The 17,596-nt window shown below is 48.6% G+C and overlaps 2 protein-coding genes across 9 annotated transcripts in view; both read right to left on the bottom strand.

Moving 5' to 3' along the window:
- The window catches only part of EHBP1L1 (EH domain binding protein 1 like 1), a 35,264-nt gene extending 28,472 nt beyond the window's left edge, over positions 1 to 6,792 (bottom strand). For 3 of the 8 annotated variants that reach the window (XM_042439162.1, XM_042439161.1, XM_042439164.1), the window contains exon 1: positions 6,390 to 6,792. In XM_042439162.1, coding sequence (XP_042295096.1) covers positions 6,390 to 6,493 — 104 coding nt within the window. In that variant the 5' untranslated portion in view covers positions 6,494 to 6,792. The remainder of the gene's footprint in view (positions 1 to 6,389) is intronic. The other 5 variants (XM_042439159.1, XM_042439165.1, XM_042439163.1 and 2 more) reach the window with 2 other exon arrangements.
- Positions 6,793 to 13,671: 6,879 nt separating this feature from the next.
- FAM89B (family with sequence similarity 89 member B) lies at positions 13,672 to 17,387 on the bottom strand. The gene is made up of 2 exons (XM_042440143.1): positions 16,993 to 17,387; positions 13,672 to 15,619 (listed from the first exon to the last, which is right to left on the bottom strand). The coding sequence occupies exons 1-2, from the start codon at positions 17,272 to 17,274 to the stop codon at positions 15,335 to 15,337; spliced, it is 567 nt and encodes a 188-aa protein (XP_042296077.1). The 5' UTR covers positions 17,275 to 17,387; the 3' UTR covers positions 13,672 to 15,334.
- Between the last annotated feature and the right edge of the window lie 209 nt (positions 17,388 to 17,596).

Genomic DNA, 17,596 nt, shown 5'->3' with positions numbered 1-17,596 from the left:
GGGAAAGGCAGAACTGGGGGGACTAACCGTTCCAGGAATCCCAGGCAGCAGAGAGAAATGACTTTGGGATTGAGGAGAAGGAGAGGATGAAGAGAGACACAAGGTCAATTCAAGGGAAAGCTGCAACTCCCAGGATCCCCAGTCAGCAAGGGAAAGTAACTTTGTGGAATCAGAACTGGGGTAAAAGTTAGAGTGTCCTCTCTAGGTCTTTCAGTGCCACTTTATTTAAGGTTGACCATAGAGTTTCACTGGAGGAGCCACAAAAGCCTAGTAGGTGTCCTCTCTAGGAATCTCAGGTCTCCAGCGCAACTCTGTGGTCAATACCAACAAAGACACTGACATAGAGTTGCACCGTAGGAGCTACAAAGCCTAGCGGTGTGGTCCTCTCTAGGAATCTCTAGGCCTTTCAGTGCACCTTTAGTTAAAAGTTGACCATAGAGTTGCACCGGAAACGCCAGAAAGGCCTAGTGGATTGTCCTCTCTAGGAATCTCTAGGTCTTTCAGTGCAACTTTTGCTAAAGTTGATCACAAGAGTTGCGCTGGAGGACTAGATATTCCTAGAGAGAACATATTAATCAAATCCGTGAATAATCAAATCCGCTAATATGGAGGGATGAGTGTGAGTGTGTGTGTATGTGGTGTATTGGTTGGAACTATGGATGCTCCTCTAACAGAACCTAAGTTTCTACCCTTTTTGAGCAAAGAGTGAGCAAAAATGCTGCTCTTTCCCCTGCTTTGCTGTCCTTGTTGACAACTCTATGGTCATGTCATTCAAGTCATTTCCAATTATGGTGAGCCAAAGGGGTTTTTTCTAGCAACTTTGCCATTGCCATCCCTGAGGCCACAGAGAGTGTGACTTGGCCAAGGTCTCCCAATTGGTTTCCATAGCTGAGCTAGGATACATTATATTGTTGTTACTATTATTAATGCTTTAGCTGGTCAAGTATTAGCCAAACAGTGCGTTCTGTTTGGGTTGGACACTTAACATATAATAATAATAAATAAAATATAATAATAATAATTATGGAGGAAGAAGAGACAAAAAAAGCTAAATGGCTTGCGGTCCTAGGCTTCTGTAGCAGGGAGCCAGGGCGGCTAAAGAGGTGTCAAACAGGTTATTTTCGCAGTGCAGACGCAGCCTAGGGTTTGGGAGCAGGGCCTTTGGGTGTCAAACAACCTGTGGTCTCCTTTGCAAGCAGGTCATGGGTTCGACTCCTGACCCCAGAAATGTCCCCTTCCATTTGCAAAATGCAATATATTAGCAATCGTATTAGCAATATAGGAAATCTGCCTACTCCAAGTCAGCATCCTTTTAGGCAGAATTGCTACCTGGAGAGACATAGTCCTCCCTGACGGTCTCCCATCCAAGGACTAACCTAGGCCAGAGCCTCCTGCGCAGATGAAACCAGACACAATGGGATGTGTTTAGGATTGCAAGACCTCTAGTAGCTAAAGCAGACAAAGGGAAGCAATGGTCCATGAGTTAAAATGTTGGTGGGTTTACAAAGTCATTGGGGTGACCTTTGAGCAAGAAGTCACACTCTCTCAGCCTCAAGGGAAGGCCATGGCAAGCCTCCTCGTAGCAAATCTGGCCCAGAAAGCCCTGCTACACGTTGGAAATGACTTGAAGGCACACATAACAACAACAACAACCACAACAACAAACAATTCCATCATCCCCAGGCGCAAGAGAAAGTGGACTGTGCAAACAGAGGAATTGCATGCATAGAGTTACTTTGGGGGGGGGCTCCAACATAGCAAGGAAAGTAACTCTTGGGGAATGGGGGAAAGCAGAACTGGGGGGGCTACCGTTCCCAGAACCCCAGGCAGCAGAGAGAAATGACTTGGGATTGAGGAGAAGGAGAGTGAAGAGAGACACAAAGGTCAATTCAAGGGAAAGCTGCAACTCCAGGATCCCAGCCAGCAAAGGGAAAGTAACTTTTGTGGAATCAGAACTGGGGTAAAAGTACTTGGGGGGGGACTACAATCCCAGATTCCCTGCCAGCAAGAAAAGGGCATTCTACAGACAGAATGGCAACTAGGAAAAGTGGATTTGGAGGACTGCAACCCCCAGCATCCCCAGCCAGCAGGGAAAGGGAACTCTATAGACAGAAATGCAACCAAGGAAAGTTACTTTGGGGGGAAACTACCATCCCAGCATCCTCAGCCAGCAAGGAAAGGGAATGCTACAGACAGAAAACAACCAGAGAAGTGGCTTTGGGGGACTCCAACCCCAGCATCCCCACCAGCAGGGAAAAGTCGTTCTACAGAGATAGAAATGCAATCAGGAAAGTTACTTAGGGAGGCTACAACCTCCAGCATCCCCAGCAGAGAAAGGGAATTCTAGAGACAGAAATGCAATCAGGGAAAGTTATTTTGGGGGGGGGAGGAACTACCATTCCCAGCACCCACAACAGGGAAAGGGCACTCACAGAGACAGAAATGCAACCAGGAAAAGTTACTGGGGGGGGGGACTAGAGTTTCCAGCATCCCCAGCCAAGCGTGACAGTGAACTCCATCTGGCAAGCCCGACCCACCACTTCTTGTGCTCTCCACCACCAGCTCCTGGTACAGGCCACGAAGTGGAACTTGGCCGCCCGCTTCCCCACGCGCTGCAGCCGCTTCCACACCAACTCATGGCTCCTCTTCTCTTCTCTTTCTTTCTTTCTTTCTTCTTCTTCTTCTTTCTCTTTCTCTTCCTCCCTCAGAGCCAAACGCGCCCCTCCGCCCGGCCCCACCCACCCTCGCCTCTGGCTCCTGCTCCTTCTCCTTCTTCTCCTTCTCTTCTCCTTCTCCTTTCTTCTCTCTCCTATCTTCCTTCCTCCTTCCTCTTTCCCGGAGCCCAGCAAAGGCAGCGAAGGAAGGAGGGGCCTGCTGCGCTGCGGCTGCTGCTGGGGCAAAGAGCAAGAAAGTTGGCAAACTCTGGCCCAGAGGGAAGGGCAAAGAGAAGGGAGGGAGGGCAGGGAGGGAGGAGGCAGGGGAGGAAGAGGAAGGAAAGGAAAGGAGGAGGAGGAGGAAGAGGAGGAAGGGAAGAGAGGACGGAGGAGGAGGAGGAAGAGAAGGAAAGAGGGAGGAACAGGGAGAGGAAGAGGAGGAAGGAGAGAGGAGGAAGGAGGAGGAGGAGGGGAGGAGGAAGAAGAGGAGAGAGGAGAGCAGAGAGGGAGAGCAGGAGAGGAAGAGGAGGAAGGAGCAAGGAAAGAAGGAGAAGAGGAAGAGGGGGGGAGGAGAGGAAATAGAGGAGGAAGAAGAAAAAGAAGAGAAGAAAACGAGGAAGAGGAGGAAAAGAAGGAAGTAGAGAGGAGGACGAGGGGAGGAAGAGTAAAGAAAGAGAGAGAAGAAGACAAAGAGGAGGAAGAAGAGGAAGAGGGGGAGATAAGGAGGAAGAACAGGAGGAGGAAGGAGAGGAAGAAGAAGAGAAGGACAAAGCAGAGGAGGGAGAGGGCAGGAAAGCGGTAGGAAGAAGGAGGAGGGGGAGGAAAAAGAGGAGAGGAAGCATAGGAAGGCTAGGCCAGGTGTCCCCATCTCAAATGCACAGGAGTCCTAGTAGGCCACGAGCTGAACATGAGCCAACAGTGTGATGCGGCGGCTAACAAGGCCAATGCGATTCTAGGCTGCATCGATAGAAGTCTGGTGCCTGGATCGAGGGAAGTCATAGCACTATTCCACTTTGGTCAGACTTTTCCTGGAACTCTGCGTCCAGTTCTGCGGGCCCCACAATTCAAAAAGGATGTTGAGACGCTGGAGCCATGTGTCCAGAGAGGAGGCCACCAGTGACAGCAGCCTTCCCCCAGCTCTGTGAGTGAAAGACTCTGCACATGGCCAGAGGTACAGTTACCTCGCATTGATTTCTCTGTGCTGCAGAGTCAAGCGATGTACCTCTGGCCATGTGCAGAGTGCTTTTTTCGTTCACAGAGCTGGCTGCTGCATTAAAGAGCCAAAAAAATTAGCATTCTGTTGGATCCTTTTTGTGTCCCTCTTCTCCTGGCAGAACATTCTCCCTTTTGGAGACTAGCCAAAGGGATGGACTCCTTGCCAGCTGGCATCCGTTCTTTTCTTCCTGACCACCTCATGACCATCTCCTCCTCCTGCCAAGGCTTCCATTCCTTCCTAGGCCAAAAGGGTTTAGCTGCTCCAGAAAATCGTAGGAAGGAACCCATAAGGAAGGCCACAGTGCCTCTGGGCATGGACAGAGTGCACCGCCTTCACCTTAGGGACCGTCATGCTGGCCTGCTCTTTGGTCTCCATAGAGGCATTATCTATTCAGGTCCTTTTGAATTGCAACCCTGCTCCTGGGGTATTAGGGTATTATATACCCTAATAACCATTAGGGTACTATATATAACTTACTATAAACCCTAATACTAATACCCTAAGGGTATAAAGCATATTATATAGTATATATTAGAGTATATAATGTACTGATTATATACTATATACCCTAATAGTATATAGTATAATGTATAGTATCCTATATAGTATGTTATATGGTATATACAGTAGTATATTATATGTATAGTTATACTATATATACTATGTAATATCTATATAATGTTAGGGTATTATATACCCTAATACACCCAATATAATAATATAATTGAAAGGTTGCATCCACGCTGCAGAAATAATGCAGTTTCATACCACTTTATTTAGCGCCAACGTGGTTTGAGTGTTGGACTATGACTCTGGAGACCAGGGTTCGAATCCGGCTCGGCTTGAAACCACTGGGTGGCTTTTGGGAAGGCGCACATCTCTCAGCCTCAGAGGAAGACCATGGCAGGCCTCCTCTGAGCAAATCTTGGCAAGGAAACCTCACAATAGGGTGCCTTAGGGTCGCCGTAAGTCGGGGAAATGACTCGGAAGGCGCACCACATCACAGCTATGTTATCCTTGCTAGCCAGACCCTTCTGCCGCAGTCCTTGCCCTGGCGCATAGTTGCCCTCGGCTCAGAGGATATAAATATAAGTGCCCCGTAAACTGATCCCCAAACAAGATCCCTGGCGTCATCCCCATCATGGAAACCCCGACCCCAACCAAATTAGCAAACCCAGGAATCCAAAAGGGCAAGTCGGAAAGCCAGGCTATACAGACAGGACCACAAACAGCAGAGCGCAGAAGCACAACCCAGTGTGCAGCATTGGCAACCAGGCCCTGACCAACCTGAAACACATGCAAGCCGACGTTCTTCCAAATTCTTTAGAGGCCTTCCAGTTGCAATATGTACAGCAAAAAACCTCTGCCGTATATTGTCTGTTATATTTACTACCCCAACTCTCCAATCCACTATCCTAACCCCACACCTGCTCTGAGTTCGAGTCCTGATATACATAACTAATGACAAAGGCTTGGCACCTGGTGCGTTTCCCCCATTATTTGGATTATTTCCTTAAAGGGGCGTTTAACCCAATTTTGGTCTCTATTCTTGGGCCAAAAAGGTTCCAAGGCTCAGGGTGCAGATGGTTTCGTTTCACAACAGCCCTGCGAGGTCTACTGGGTTGAGAAACAGAGTCAAAGCCACCGAACAAACCCCATGGCTGAGTAAGGAATACTTCTCTTTGCTAAATCAGGTGCAACGCTGTCCCTACAAACAAGGCTTGGAAGCGGACCCACAACGACACCTGAGGAAGCGGAACCAGGCCTCATTGATGCTTTGACTTCTTCAGATCAGTGGCTGTGGAATTCTGGGAGATACTGAGGAGATCCGTCATATCGCCCTCTGACGCCGTTGAACCAAACTGCCAAGACGGATCTCTTCCGACGGAAGCAAAGGGAAAGTAACTTTGTGGAATCAGAACTGGGGTAAAAGTTACTTTGGGGGGGACTACAATTCCCAGATTCCCCTGCCAGCAAGAAAAGGGCATTCTACAGACAGAAGTGCAACTAGGAAAAGTGGATTTGGAGGACTGCAACCCCCAGCATCCCCAGCCAGCAGGGAAAGGGAACTCTATAGACAGAAATGCAACCAAGGAAAGTTACTTTGGGGGGAAACTACCATTCCCAGCATCCTCAGCCAGCAAGGAAAGGGAATGCTACAGACAGAAATACAACCAGAGAAAGTGGCTTTGGGGGACTCCAACCCCCAGCATCCCCACCAGCAGGGAAAAGTCGTTCTACAGAGATAGAAATGCAATCAGGAAAAGTTACTTAGGGAGGCTACAACCTCCAGCATCCCCAACAGAGAAAGGGAATTCTAGAGACAGAAATGCAATCAGGGAAAGTTACTTTTGGGGGGGAGGAACTACCATTCCCAGCATCCCCAGCCAACAGGGAAAGGGCACTCTACAGAGACAGAAATGCAACCAGGAAAAGTTACTGGGGGGGGGGGGGACTAGAGTTTCCAGCATCCCCAGCCAAGCGTGACAGTGAACTCCATCTGGCAAGCCCTGACCCACCACTTCTTGGTGCTCTCCACCACCAGCTCCTGGTAACAGGCCACGAAGTGGAACTTGGCCGCCCGCTTCCCCACGCGCTGCAGCCGCTTCCACACCGAACTCATGGCTCCCTCTTCTCTTTCTCTTTCTTTCTTTCTTTCTTTCTTTCTTTCTTTCTTTCTTTCTCTTTCCTTCTTTCCTCCCTTCAGAGCCAAACGCTGCCCCTCCGCCCGGCCCCACCCATCCCTCTCGCCTCTGGCTCCTGCTCTTTCTCCTTCTTCTCCTTCTCTTTCTCCTTCTTCTCTTTCTATCTTCCTTCCTTCCTTCCTTCTTTCCCGGAGCCCAGCAAAGGCAGCGAAGGAAGGAGGGCTGCTGCTGCTGCTGCTGCTGCTTGCTGCTGGGGCAAAGAGCAAGAAAGTTGGCAAACTCTGGCCCAGAGGGAAGGGCAAAGAGAAGGGAGGAGGGAGGGGGAGGAGCAGGGGAGGAAGAGGAGGAAGGAAGGAGGAGGAGGAGGGAAGAGAGGAGAGGAGGAAGAAAGAGGGGAGGAGGAGGAGGAAGAGAAGGAAAGAGGGAGGAACGGGGGGAAGAGAGGAAGGAAGGAAGAGGAGGAGGAGGAGGAAGAGGAGGGAGGAGGAGGAGGAGGAGGAAGAGAAGGAAAGGAAAGAGGGGGAACAGGGGAGGAAGAGGAGGAGGAAAGAGGAGGAGGAGGCAGAAGAGAAGGAAAGAGGAGGAAAGAGGGAGGAGATGAGGAGGAGGAGGAAAGAGAGGAGAGGAAGAGACGGAAAAGTAGAGAGGAGGAACAGGGGAGATGAGGAGGAAAGAGGAAGGAAAGGAGGAAGAAGAGGAAGGGAGGAGGAGGGGGAGGAAGAGAAGAAAAGGAAGCAGAGAGGGAGGAGCAGGAGAGGAAGAGGAGGAAGGAGCAAGGAAAGGAGGAAGAAGAGGAAGAGGGGGAGGAGAGGAAATAGAGGAGGAAGAAGAAAAAGAAGAGGAAGAAAACGAGGAAGAGGAGGAAAAGAAGGAAGTAGAGAGGGAGGAGCAGGGGAGGAAGAGTAAGAAAGAGAGAGAAGAAGACAAAGAGGAGGAAGAAGAGGAAGAGGGGGAAGATAAGGAGGAAGAACAGGAGGAGGAAGGAGAGGAAGAAGAAGAGAAGGACAAAGCAGAGGAGGGAGAGGGCAGGAAGAGCGGTAGGAAGAAGGAGGAGGGGAAGGAAAAAGAGGAAGAGGAAGCATAGGAAGGCTAGGCCAGGTGTTCCCCATCCTCAAATGCACAGGAGTCCTAGTAGGCCACGAGCTGAACATGAGCCAACAGTGTGATGCGGCGGCTAACAAGGCCAATGCGATTCTAGGCTGCATCGATAGAAGTCTGGTGCCTGGATCGAGGGAAGTCATAGCACTATTCCACTTTGGTCAGACTTTTCCTGGAACTCTGCGTCCAGTTCTGGGCCCCACAATTCAAAAAGGATGTTGAGACGCTGGAGCCATGTGTCCAGAGGAGGGCCACCAGTGACAGCAGCCTTCCCCCAGCTCTGTGAGTGAAAGCACTCTGCACATGGCCAGAGGTACAGTTACCTCGCATTGATTTCTCTGTGCGAGGTAACTGTACCTCTGGCCATGTGCAGAGTGCTTTTTTCGTTCACAGAGCTGGCTGCTGCCATTAAAGAGCCAAAAACAATTAGCATTCTGTTGGATCCTTTTTGTGTCCTCTTCTCCTGGCAGAACATTCTCCCTTTTGGAGACTTAGCCAAAGGGATGGACTCCTTGCCAGCTGGCATCCGTTCTTTTCTTCCTGACCACCTCATGACCATCTCCTCCTCCTGCCAAGGCTTCCATTCCTTCCTAGGCCAAAAAGGGTTTAGCTGCTCCAGAAATCGTAGGAAGGAACCCAATAAGGAAGGCCACAGTGCCTCTAGGCATGGACAGAGTGCACCGCCTTCACCCTTAGGGACCGTCATGCTTGGCCTTTGCTCTTTGGTCTCCATAGAGGATCATTATCTATTCAGGTCCTTTTGAATTGCAACCCTGTCCTCTGGGGTATTAGGGTATTATATACCCTAATATACCATTAGGGTACTATACTATATACAGTACTATAAACCCTAATACTATATACCCTAAGGGTATAAAGCATATTATATAGTATATATAGTATATAATGTACTGTACTATTATATACTATATACCCTAATAGTATATAGTATATATGTATAGTATCCTATATAGTATGTTATATGGTATATATAGTATATTATATGTATAGTATACTATATATACTATGTAATATACTATATAATGTTAGGGTATTATATACCCTAATACACCCAATATAATAATATAATTGAAAGTAGGTTGCATCCACGCTGCAGAAATAATGCAGTTTCATACCACTTTAATTTAGCGCCAACGTGGTTTGAGTGTTGGACTATGACTCTGGAGACCAGGGTTCGAATCCGGCTCGGCTGTGAAACCCACTGGGTGGCTTTTGGGAAGGCGCACTCTCTCAGCCTCAGAGGAAGACCACGGCAGGCCTCCTCTGAGCAAATCTTGGCAAGGAAACCTCACAATAGGGTTGCCTTAGGGTCGCCGTAAGTCGGGGAAATGACTCGGAAGGCGCACCACATCAAGCTATGTTATCCTTTGCTAGCCAGACCCTTCTGCCGCAGTCCTTGCCCTGGCGCATAGTTGCCCTCTGGCTCAGAGGATATAAATATAGTGCCCCGTAAACTGATCCCCAAACAAGATCCCTGGCGTCATCCCCATCATGGAAACTCGCCACCCCAAATTTAGCAAACCCAGGAATCCAAAAGGGCAAGTCGGAAAGCCAGGCTATACAGACATGACCTCACAAACAGCAGAGCGCAGAAGCACAACCCAGTGTGCAGCATTTGGCAACCAGGCCCTGACCAACCTGAAACACATGCACAGCCGACGTCTTCCAAAGTCTTTAGAGGCCTTCCAGTTGCAATATGTACAGCAAAAACCGCTACCGTATATTGTCTGTTATATTTACTACCCAAACTCTCCAATCCACTATCCTTAACCCACACCTGCTCTGAGTTCGAGTCCTGATATACATAACTAATGACAAAGGCTTGGCACCTGGTGCGTTTCCCCCCATTATTTGGATTATTTCCTTAAAGGGGCGTTTAACCCAATATATTGGTCTTCTATTCTTGGGCCAAAAAGGTTCCAAGGCTCAGGGTGCAGATGGTTTCGTTTCACAACAGCCCTGCGAGGTCTACTGGGTTGAGAAACAGAGTCAAAGCCACCGAACAAACTCCATGGCTGAGTAAGGAATACTTCTTCCTTTGCTAAATCAGGTGCAACTGCTGTCCCTTACACAAGGCTTGGAAGCGGACCCACAACGACACCTGAGGAAGCGGAACCAGGCCTCATTGATGCTTTGACTTCTTCAGATCAGTGCTGTGGAATTCTGGGAGATACTGAGGAGATCCGTCATATCGCCCGTCTTGACGCCGTTGAACCAAACTGCCAAGACGGATCTCTTCCGACGGACCTCTCCCTGAACGGCCTGGTCACCATCCCACTGAACACTTTCCCCATCTCTGACTGTTTTATGATGATTGTAATGTTTTAATTGTTATGATGAGGATTATTACGAGGGACTTGATTAATATGTTTCAGGGAGGGAGGGAATATAGTTGTTTGTGGGGTTTGGGGGCACATGTTCTACAAGAGTCCATTCCTGACGTTTGGGCAGCAAAATCTGTGGCTGGCATTGGGACTATTTTATACTGTATGTATTTCTGTTTTGGGGGTGCTTTAGCTGCACTTTCAGGGGTGCTTGGATGGAGAGTTCCTGCATGGTAGAATGGGGTTGGGCTGGACGACCGCTGAGGTCCCTTCCAACCAGGCTAGGTTCCTATGGTTCCAGGCGGAGAGGCGTTCTCTAGGGAAAAGAGTCCTCTTTTGGGGACTCCACCCAAAGCAAAGAGAGGCTCCTCTGGGTGACTCAGCTTGTCATGCGCCAAGGGTTCATGCTGACTCAGTTAAAATGCACAGAGATGCGTCATTTTCTGGAGAAGTGTTGAGAAAGAAGGCCCAGATTCCTCCGAAAACGTGGCAGAAAGACCCTTGGAGGAAGAAAGAAGGGACTTCAGAACCATAGGATTGCAAGGGATCATCCAGTCCAACCCCATTATTCTGCCATGCAGGAACTCTCCGTCAAATCATCCCCATTGACAGATGGCCATCCAGCCTCTGCTTAAAGACACTGTATTGTATTTGCACCAAGAAGGATGTTGAGAATTTGGAGCATGTCCAGAGGAAGGCCACCAAGAAAACCCCGCCATAGAACCGTCTCAGGGTTGCCATAAGTCCAAAAACGACTCGAAGGTGCATAGCAGTAACAGCCACCCAACATTAAAACTGGAACGGCTGACTTGCCCCGATACGCCGAACCCAGGAGGCCTACAGGATTTCATATCTCTCTCTTTTGGGTTTGATCTTTCTTTCGCAAGCTCTGGCCTAAAGGGATATTCCAGCTCCTTTCAAACAAGGTTTTATCTGTGGCACAAAGAGCAAGGGAGCAGCAGACGCTTCGATGGAGGCATGCGCCGAACAACAACATTAATATGTTTCAGACTCCAAGGAGCCAGGATTTAAATATTTAGACGTCCGTTCTCCAGGTTGCAAAAGACAGGGGTTATGCAGACCTATGCGCTCATTTGTGTCTATGGAACAGTCCTGCGTAACCTAGAAGCGGTTGGTTCGCGCAAAGAAACTGTTAAAGTGGTGTCAAACCGGGGTTATTTAGGCCGTGCGCATGCAACATTTCATAAGGGAAGGTTGTGGCTTTGGTATTGGAGATAGATGTGGGGTTGATGGAGACTAAATGGAAGGAAGTGAAGAATTGGCGGAAGCAGGAAACTGGGGCACCCTATTGTCGGCGCAAGCGAAAACCCAGACGGATTCAGACGCAAACAGGATGCAAAAAAGAACAACACGCGCATCAGACCAAAGAGTGTATACATTACGGCTTTGAGACTTGTGTTGGAGACTTTAACCTCAGGTTTCCTTCCCTCTTTTCTTTTCCATATTCCCTCCATTTGTCAGGGCCTTGTCCTCCTTGGATTTGAGGATATCTGGCCACTCTATCCAAGACTGTCAAAAATTAAAGGGGAGAGTGCCTCTGACCATCTGCAGAGTGCCTTTCTATGTCTCTGATGTTAATCTCCAGTCTTTGCAAACCTAGATTTGTTGTTTCAATGGTGCCTTTGGAAAGTCCTGTCTCTTTGCTGCCATCCAGTGGACAAACTATGTTCCTACATGGAATCATAAAATTGGAAGAGACCCCAAGGGCCACCCAGTTCAGCCCCCTTCTGCCATGCAGGAATACACAGAATCATAGAATCCAAGAGTTGGAAGAGACCCCAAGAGCCATCCAGTTTAACCCCCGTCTGCCATGCAAGAATACATAGAATCATAGAATTGGAAGAGACCCCAAGAGCCATCCAGTCCAACCCCAGTCCGCCATGCAGGAATACATAGAATCAGAAAAGACCCCCCTTCTGCCATGCAGGAATACATAGACTAGGAAGAGACCCCAAGGGCCATCCAGACTAACCCCAATCCGCCATGCAGGAACTCATCAAAGCATCCCGATAGATGACCGTCCAGCCTCCGCTTAAAAACCTTCAGTATTACAGTATTACAAACCCGAAACATATAAGAACCTCATACTATATGCTAGCATGGTTATGTACTTTCCAATGAACCCTGGTTTATGCGATAGGCTTAGCAAGATGTATTCAGAGAGTTACCTTTTCCTTGGAGGGCAACTTGCCTGAAATCACCCTCTCCGTTTCCAGGCCTTGGCAAGAGATTGGAACCCAGACCTTCCAAAGCCAAAACCAAAAAACATTGTACTACTATACCATAAAAGACGTGTGCCTTTTCCTTGTGGTTGTGTTTTATTCTTTCCAAGATACTCTCCAAGAACCAATAGAGAGGTGAGGCCTTAAGGACCAGTCCTAGTCCCCAGACCACCATTTGAGGACCATTAATTGCTTTGTTAGACCTTGAGTGTATTGGGATGCCTCTAGAAACCTAAGGACCAGAACCTTGCAATATGTATGGTAACACTGGTGTTGTTATGTACCAGGGAAAAGTTTGTGTAGTGACCTGGGTGCGAAGCTGGTAACGTATGACCGTTATCCCCTAAATAATATACCACTCCATAGTTGACCCCAAAACTACTCACAAGACTCAAGGAAGACACCGGAGACTGGGTTGGAGATGCATTACTTGCCAAGAAAACCCCATGATGTGGCCTTAGGAATGCCATAACTTGGGCGCCACTTGAAAGCGCATGCAAACCCTGAGGATACTGGTCCCACTATTACAGCACTGGTTTCAACTGGTTCAGTGCCCTCTGCTTCTCTGCCGTTTGTTGCCTCTCCATGTTGGGATGATGGCTTTTGACGGGACTGTCTTTGCTATTATATCCTATTAGGACTGTATTTGCCATTATAAACCATTATAAACCTGGAAACCATTTGGATGCAGGGCAACCGGAAACCAGGCAAGAAAAGGGTGGCCAGACGTCCTCCTTTTCTTCAATGTGTCCTACATTTCAGCCTTCTTTCCAGGAGGAATTCAAAAGGTCCTCCTAAGAGACATGCAGATATATATTTCTGTGAGGGTTTTTAATTTTGGTTTTGGAACATTGATCAGTCAATAGATCGACAGATGATTCCTTCCTTCCTTCCTTCCTTTTTCTCTTTCCCTCCTCCCTGTTTCTCCCTCCCTCCCTCATCTTTCTTCCTTCCTTTCCTCCTCCTTTCCTTCCTTCCCTTCTTTCTCTCCTTCACTCCCTCCTTCCTTCCCTTCTTCTTTCTCCCCTCCTCCCTTCTTTCTTTCCTTCCTTCCTCCCTCCCTCCCTTATCTTTCTTTCCTTCCTTTCCTCCTCCTCTCCTTCCTTCCCTTCTTTCTCTCCTTCCTCCTTCCTTCCTTCCCCTCCCTCCTTCTTTCTCTCCTTCCTACCTCCCTCCCTTCCTTATCTTTCTTCCTTTCTTCCTTTCCTCCTCTTCTTCCTTCCCTCCTTCACTCCCTCCTTCCTTCCTTCCCCTTCCTCCCTTTTCTCCTTCCTTCCTCCCTCACTTTCTTATCTTCCTTCCCTTCTTCCTTTCCTCCTCCTCTCCTTCCTTCCCTTCTTTCACTCCTTCCCTTCTTTCTCTCCTTCACTCCCTCCCTCCTCCTTTTTCTCCTTCCTTCCCCATCTTTTCCTTCTTTTCCTTCATTCCCTCCTTCCTTCTTTCTCTCCCTCCCTCCCTTTCTTCCTTCCGTAACAATTTAGAAACAGGGTCCTTCGTCATGCCACACTCTCTCAGCCTCGGAGGGTGGCAATGGCAAACCCCCTTTGACGAAACTTGCCAAGACAACCCCATAATAAATTCTCCTTAGGGTCGCCATCCAAGGCCCACAACCACAACAACCACAACAACCCTTGGTGGTGGGACAGCATTTCAGGCAGACTCCCCTCTGTTTAAAAAAGCCGAGACACTTTATTCCCTGGATCCACTCCGTTAAATCGCAACGGAACCAGTTCGAAAATGTCCCGCAGCACCAACCAAATAAATTAACTCGCCATCCGGGTTTGGCACCCGGTTAATGCAATTAGGACCTTACGAAATAAAATTAAAACTCGCGTCATTAAATATTTCAAAAGAGGCCTTAGGATAGGACGGCCGAGGCACTAAGGATTCATCCAGCCTGGGAAAAGTCTAGCAAGGAAGTGTCTCCGTGCAAAAGCCCACCGCAAGTTCCTATCCGGCTACACAACCCCACAAAAAGTGTGGGATCGGGGACCAAATACAAGGCAGGGGAAAGTGGGGTCTGGCTTTGTAGTTCCCATTTCAGCCTTGCATCCGGTTAGTGGCCAGGGGTTTCCCCTTAGCCCTACCTGGAGATTGCAGGACCCAAACCCGGCACCGTCTGCATGCAAAGCATGCATCTTGCACTGAACTATGGCCCTTCCCCTCTAAATAAATTTAAGAGTCTAGTCCTCATAGTTCCAAGGAAAGGCTTGGTTTAAACAGGGATGTTGCAAACTACTTTGTACTATCCATCCAAGGTTGCAAATGGATCTTTCCCAGTTTGGGGAGATCTGAACCCAGGACCTTCTGTGTGCAAAGCAAGGGGTCTAGCATAAAGCAATGGCCCTTCTATCCGTATGAAACCAGGCCATAAAAACTGCCGAAAGCAAGCTGGGGAGGTGGAAACAGAGCAGGATAATAGGTTTCTTTATCTCACTTTCCCAAATGCTAAAATGGTGGGAGCTATTCCTTATCAGTATAAGAGGGAGCATATTATTATTATCCCCTTCCTTCCATTTCCCCATATGAAAATGCATCCTTTATTCTGGAGCAGAGGCGTCCTAAAATGGCTTCTCATTGTGCAAACAGGATTATTTATGCCCCGGAGGACAGGAGGAGCTGCTCTTTGCTTCTGAAAAGGCCCACACATAAAGGCTTATGGGATTCAAAGGAACAAAATCCTGCTCCAATCTCCGTGTAGTAAAACCACACAAGCCCTGGGAAAGTTACTTTATAGGGTATGTATGTATTTTCCCCTCTTTTTCTTTGGGATGGAGAGTCGCAAAAACCGTGCCAAGTCTCCATGCAGCAATCTCTGCAGAGACTGAGCCCAAAAAGTGACTTCGTTTATGGACCGCGACTCCCAGAATCCCCCAGAATCGCTTTCTTCTCTGGCAAAGAAGTGACTTGTTTTATAGCAGTCCATGAAATAAGTTGCTTTGCTTGCGAACGCTCTTGCGTTGTGTTTTGTTTTGTGCGGCTCAAGGGTCGGTCCAGCATTACGGCCCCGACGTCGGCGGCCAACGTCGGTCCGTCCATCTTGCGTTTTCCCCGGAAGAGAAAAGGACAGTCTTTTCAAGGAGGTTTCTTTGCCAACGTCGCGAGGGAGCAAACCCAGCGGCGCCCGTCCAGCTCAGATGGTGATGTGGAAGGAATCCTTCAGCCATTGATCCCGGGAGTTTTGAGGCTGCATCAAGCGGAGGCGCTGCCCCAAAGGGTTCTCCTTGTGGCCGTCGGGGCTCAAGTGGTCCACCTCGAAGTCCTCCTCTTCGTCCGAGAAGCCGTTTTCGGCCGCCAGGCTTCCCTCGGAGTGGAGAGAGGAGGACATGTCTTGGAAGAGGCCCTTGTACTCCTGGATGGACTCGTACAAGGACCACAACTGGCACAGGAGCGACATGTCCAGCTGCCGGAGACCCACCTGTCGCGCCAAAAGGAGAAAAGGATTCAGTTGCAATGTGATGTGGTTACATATCCAATGGTCTAAGGCACACAACAGCAACAACCTTTAAATCAGTGATCCCCAAACTGTGGGTCGGAACCCCTTTGGAGGTCGAACAACCCTTTCACTGCCTTAGATCAGTGATGGCAAACCTAAGGCACATGTGACAGAGGTGGCACTCAGAGCCCTCTCTGTGGGCACATGTGCCAGTGCCCCAGCACAGAGTTTGTTACTAGAAAGCCAGAGGGACATGGCATTTTGCAATAAATAAGTGGGTTTTGGGTTGCAGTTTGGGCACTCAGTCTCTAAAACATTCGCCATCACTGCCTTAGACCATTGGATATGTTGCCCTCCTTTTGGGATGCTGCCCATCCTAAGACTGTTGGAACATATATTTGCATGTAGCAATGAAAATAATGTTATGGTTGGGGGTCACCGCAACATGAGGAACTGTACTAAAGGGTCGCAGCATTAGGAAGGATGAGGACCACTGCTTTAAATACTGTATCTACTCATGTACATTTGGCCCTCCTATCCATGGATTCTTTATCCACAGATTCACGCATCCAGAGCTTGAAGGGATTCAATATACACTCACCGTTCCACATTTGCTGGACTTAGAGGCACAGGCCCCCCCATGAATGCGGAAATGCCTCCCTAGGAATCTCTAGGTGCTCCAGCGCAAGTCTGTGGTCAATGTATTTATTTATTTAACATCTTTAGTTATTTAACATCTGCCAGAACCTGACCACAGAAGTTGACCATAGCTGGAGGTCCTAAAAAGGCCTGGAGAAGTATTCTCTCTAGGAATCTCTAGGTCCTTTAGCGCAACCTTTGAAGGACGTTGACCATAGAGAAACTCCTAGAGACCATATAAATCAAAGCTGCAAATGTGGATGGCCGAGTGTAATAACAACTGCTGCTGCTGCTACTACTACTACTACTACTACTACTACTACTATTTTAGGTTATAGACCCATACCAGAATTTCATTAATTTACGCATTTATTTGGATTTCTATCAAACTGGATTGAATTAAAGTGCTTTAACTGCCTCAACTCATCCCTGCAGGATCCGGGGAATCTGTAGTTGGAGGCCCCAAAGTTCTCCAACAGATGGGGCTCCCCAAACTACAAATCCCAGGATCCCATAGGGATCGGTCGTGGCTGTTAAAGTGGTGTCGAACCGCTTTGATGCTGCGGTGTGGCTGCATCCTTGGAGTTGCAGGGATGCATTCTAGAGGGGAAGATCACCAAGGACAGCGCCGAAGGAGCAGATCACATTCTCCCTACACCTGGACATATGGAGCCAGAGCGATGGGATTTTGGAAGGGGAAAGGTAGCTATCCTCACCATCTCCTTCCGGAGCAGAGCCAAGGCCGAGTCCAGGTTGGCCGGCTTGGTCCGGAGCAGCACCTTCTCGGAGGAAGAGGCCGAGGAGGAAGAGGCGGCTTGCTGGGACTTGCTGAGGTCGTCTTGGATGCGGGTCTTCTTGGTGTAAACCTTCTCGATCTCGCGCCAGGATCCCCCACTGGAGTTGAGGATGCCACTGAGCCCTTTGGGCAAAGGGGGCAAGCCCTCAATGGCACAGACGTTGCCTGCCAGGCTGTCCTGGGAGGATTGGAGGCAAGTCATGGCCTCTGGGGTCTCAAGGAGAGGCAGAAAAGAAAGAAGAAGAGAGGGAGGATAGGAGAGGAGAAGAAAGGAAAGAGGAGGAAAGAAAAGAAGAAACAAAATGAAAGGAAAGAACAGAACAGAAGGGGAGATGAAAGGAAAGGATAGAAACAGAGAGGAGAGGAAAGCAGAAAGAACGAAAGGAGAGGAGAGGAAAGCAAACAAAAGGAAAGGAAGAAAGAGAACAGAAGAGGAGAGGAATGGAAAGAGAAGGAAAGAAGAGGAAAGAAAACAAAAGGAAAGGGGAGAAGAGAAGAGAAAATGACACAAAATGAAAGGAAAG

The sequence above is a fragment of the Sceloporus undulatus genome, chromosome 9 (assembly GCF_019175285.1).
Source record: "Sceloporus undulatus isolate JIND9_A2432 ecotype Alabama chromosome 9, SceUnd_v1.1, whole genome shotgun sequence".
NCBI lineage: Eukaryota > Metazoa > Chordata > Lepidosauria > Squamata > Phrynosomatidae > Sceloporus > Sceloporus undulatus.
Note: the sequence above shows the minus strand (reverse complement) of the source record. Positions and strands in the feature narration are given on the sequence as shown.

Bases quoted from the DNA above. Each gene is read 5' to 3' on its own strand.
- FAM89B (XM_042440143.1), bottom strand. From the start codon at position 17,274: ATGACTTGCCTCCAATCCTCCCAGGACAGCCTGGCAGGCAACGTCTGT. The intron at 15,620-16,992 runs GTGAGGATAGCT...TTGGCGCGACAG, and splicing joins CTCTGCTCCGGAAGGAGATG to GTGGGTCTCCGGCAGCTGGA.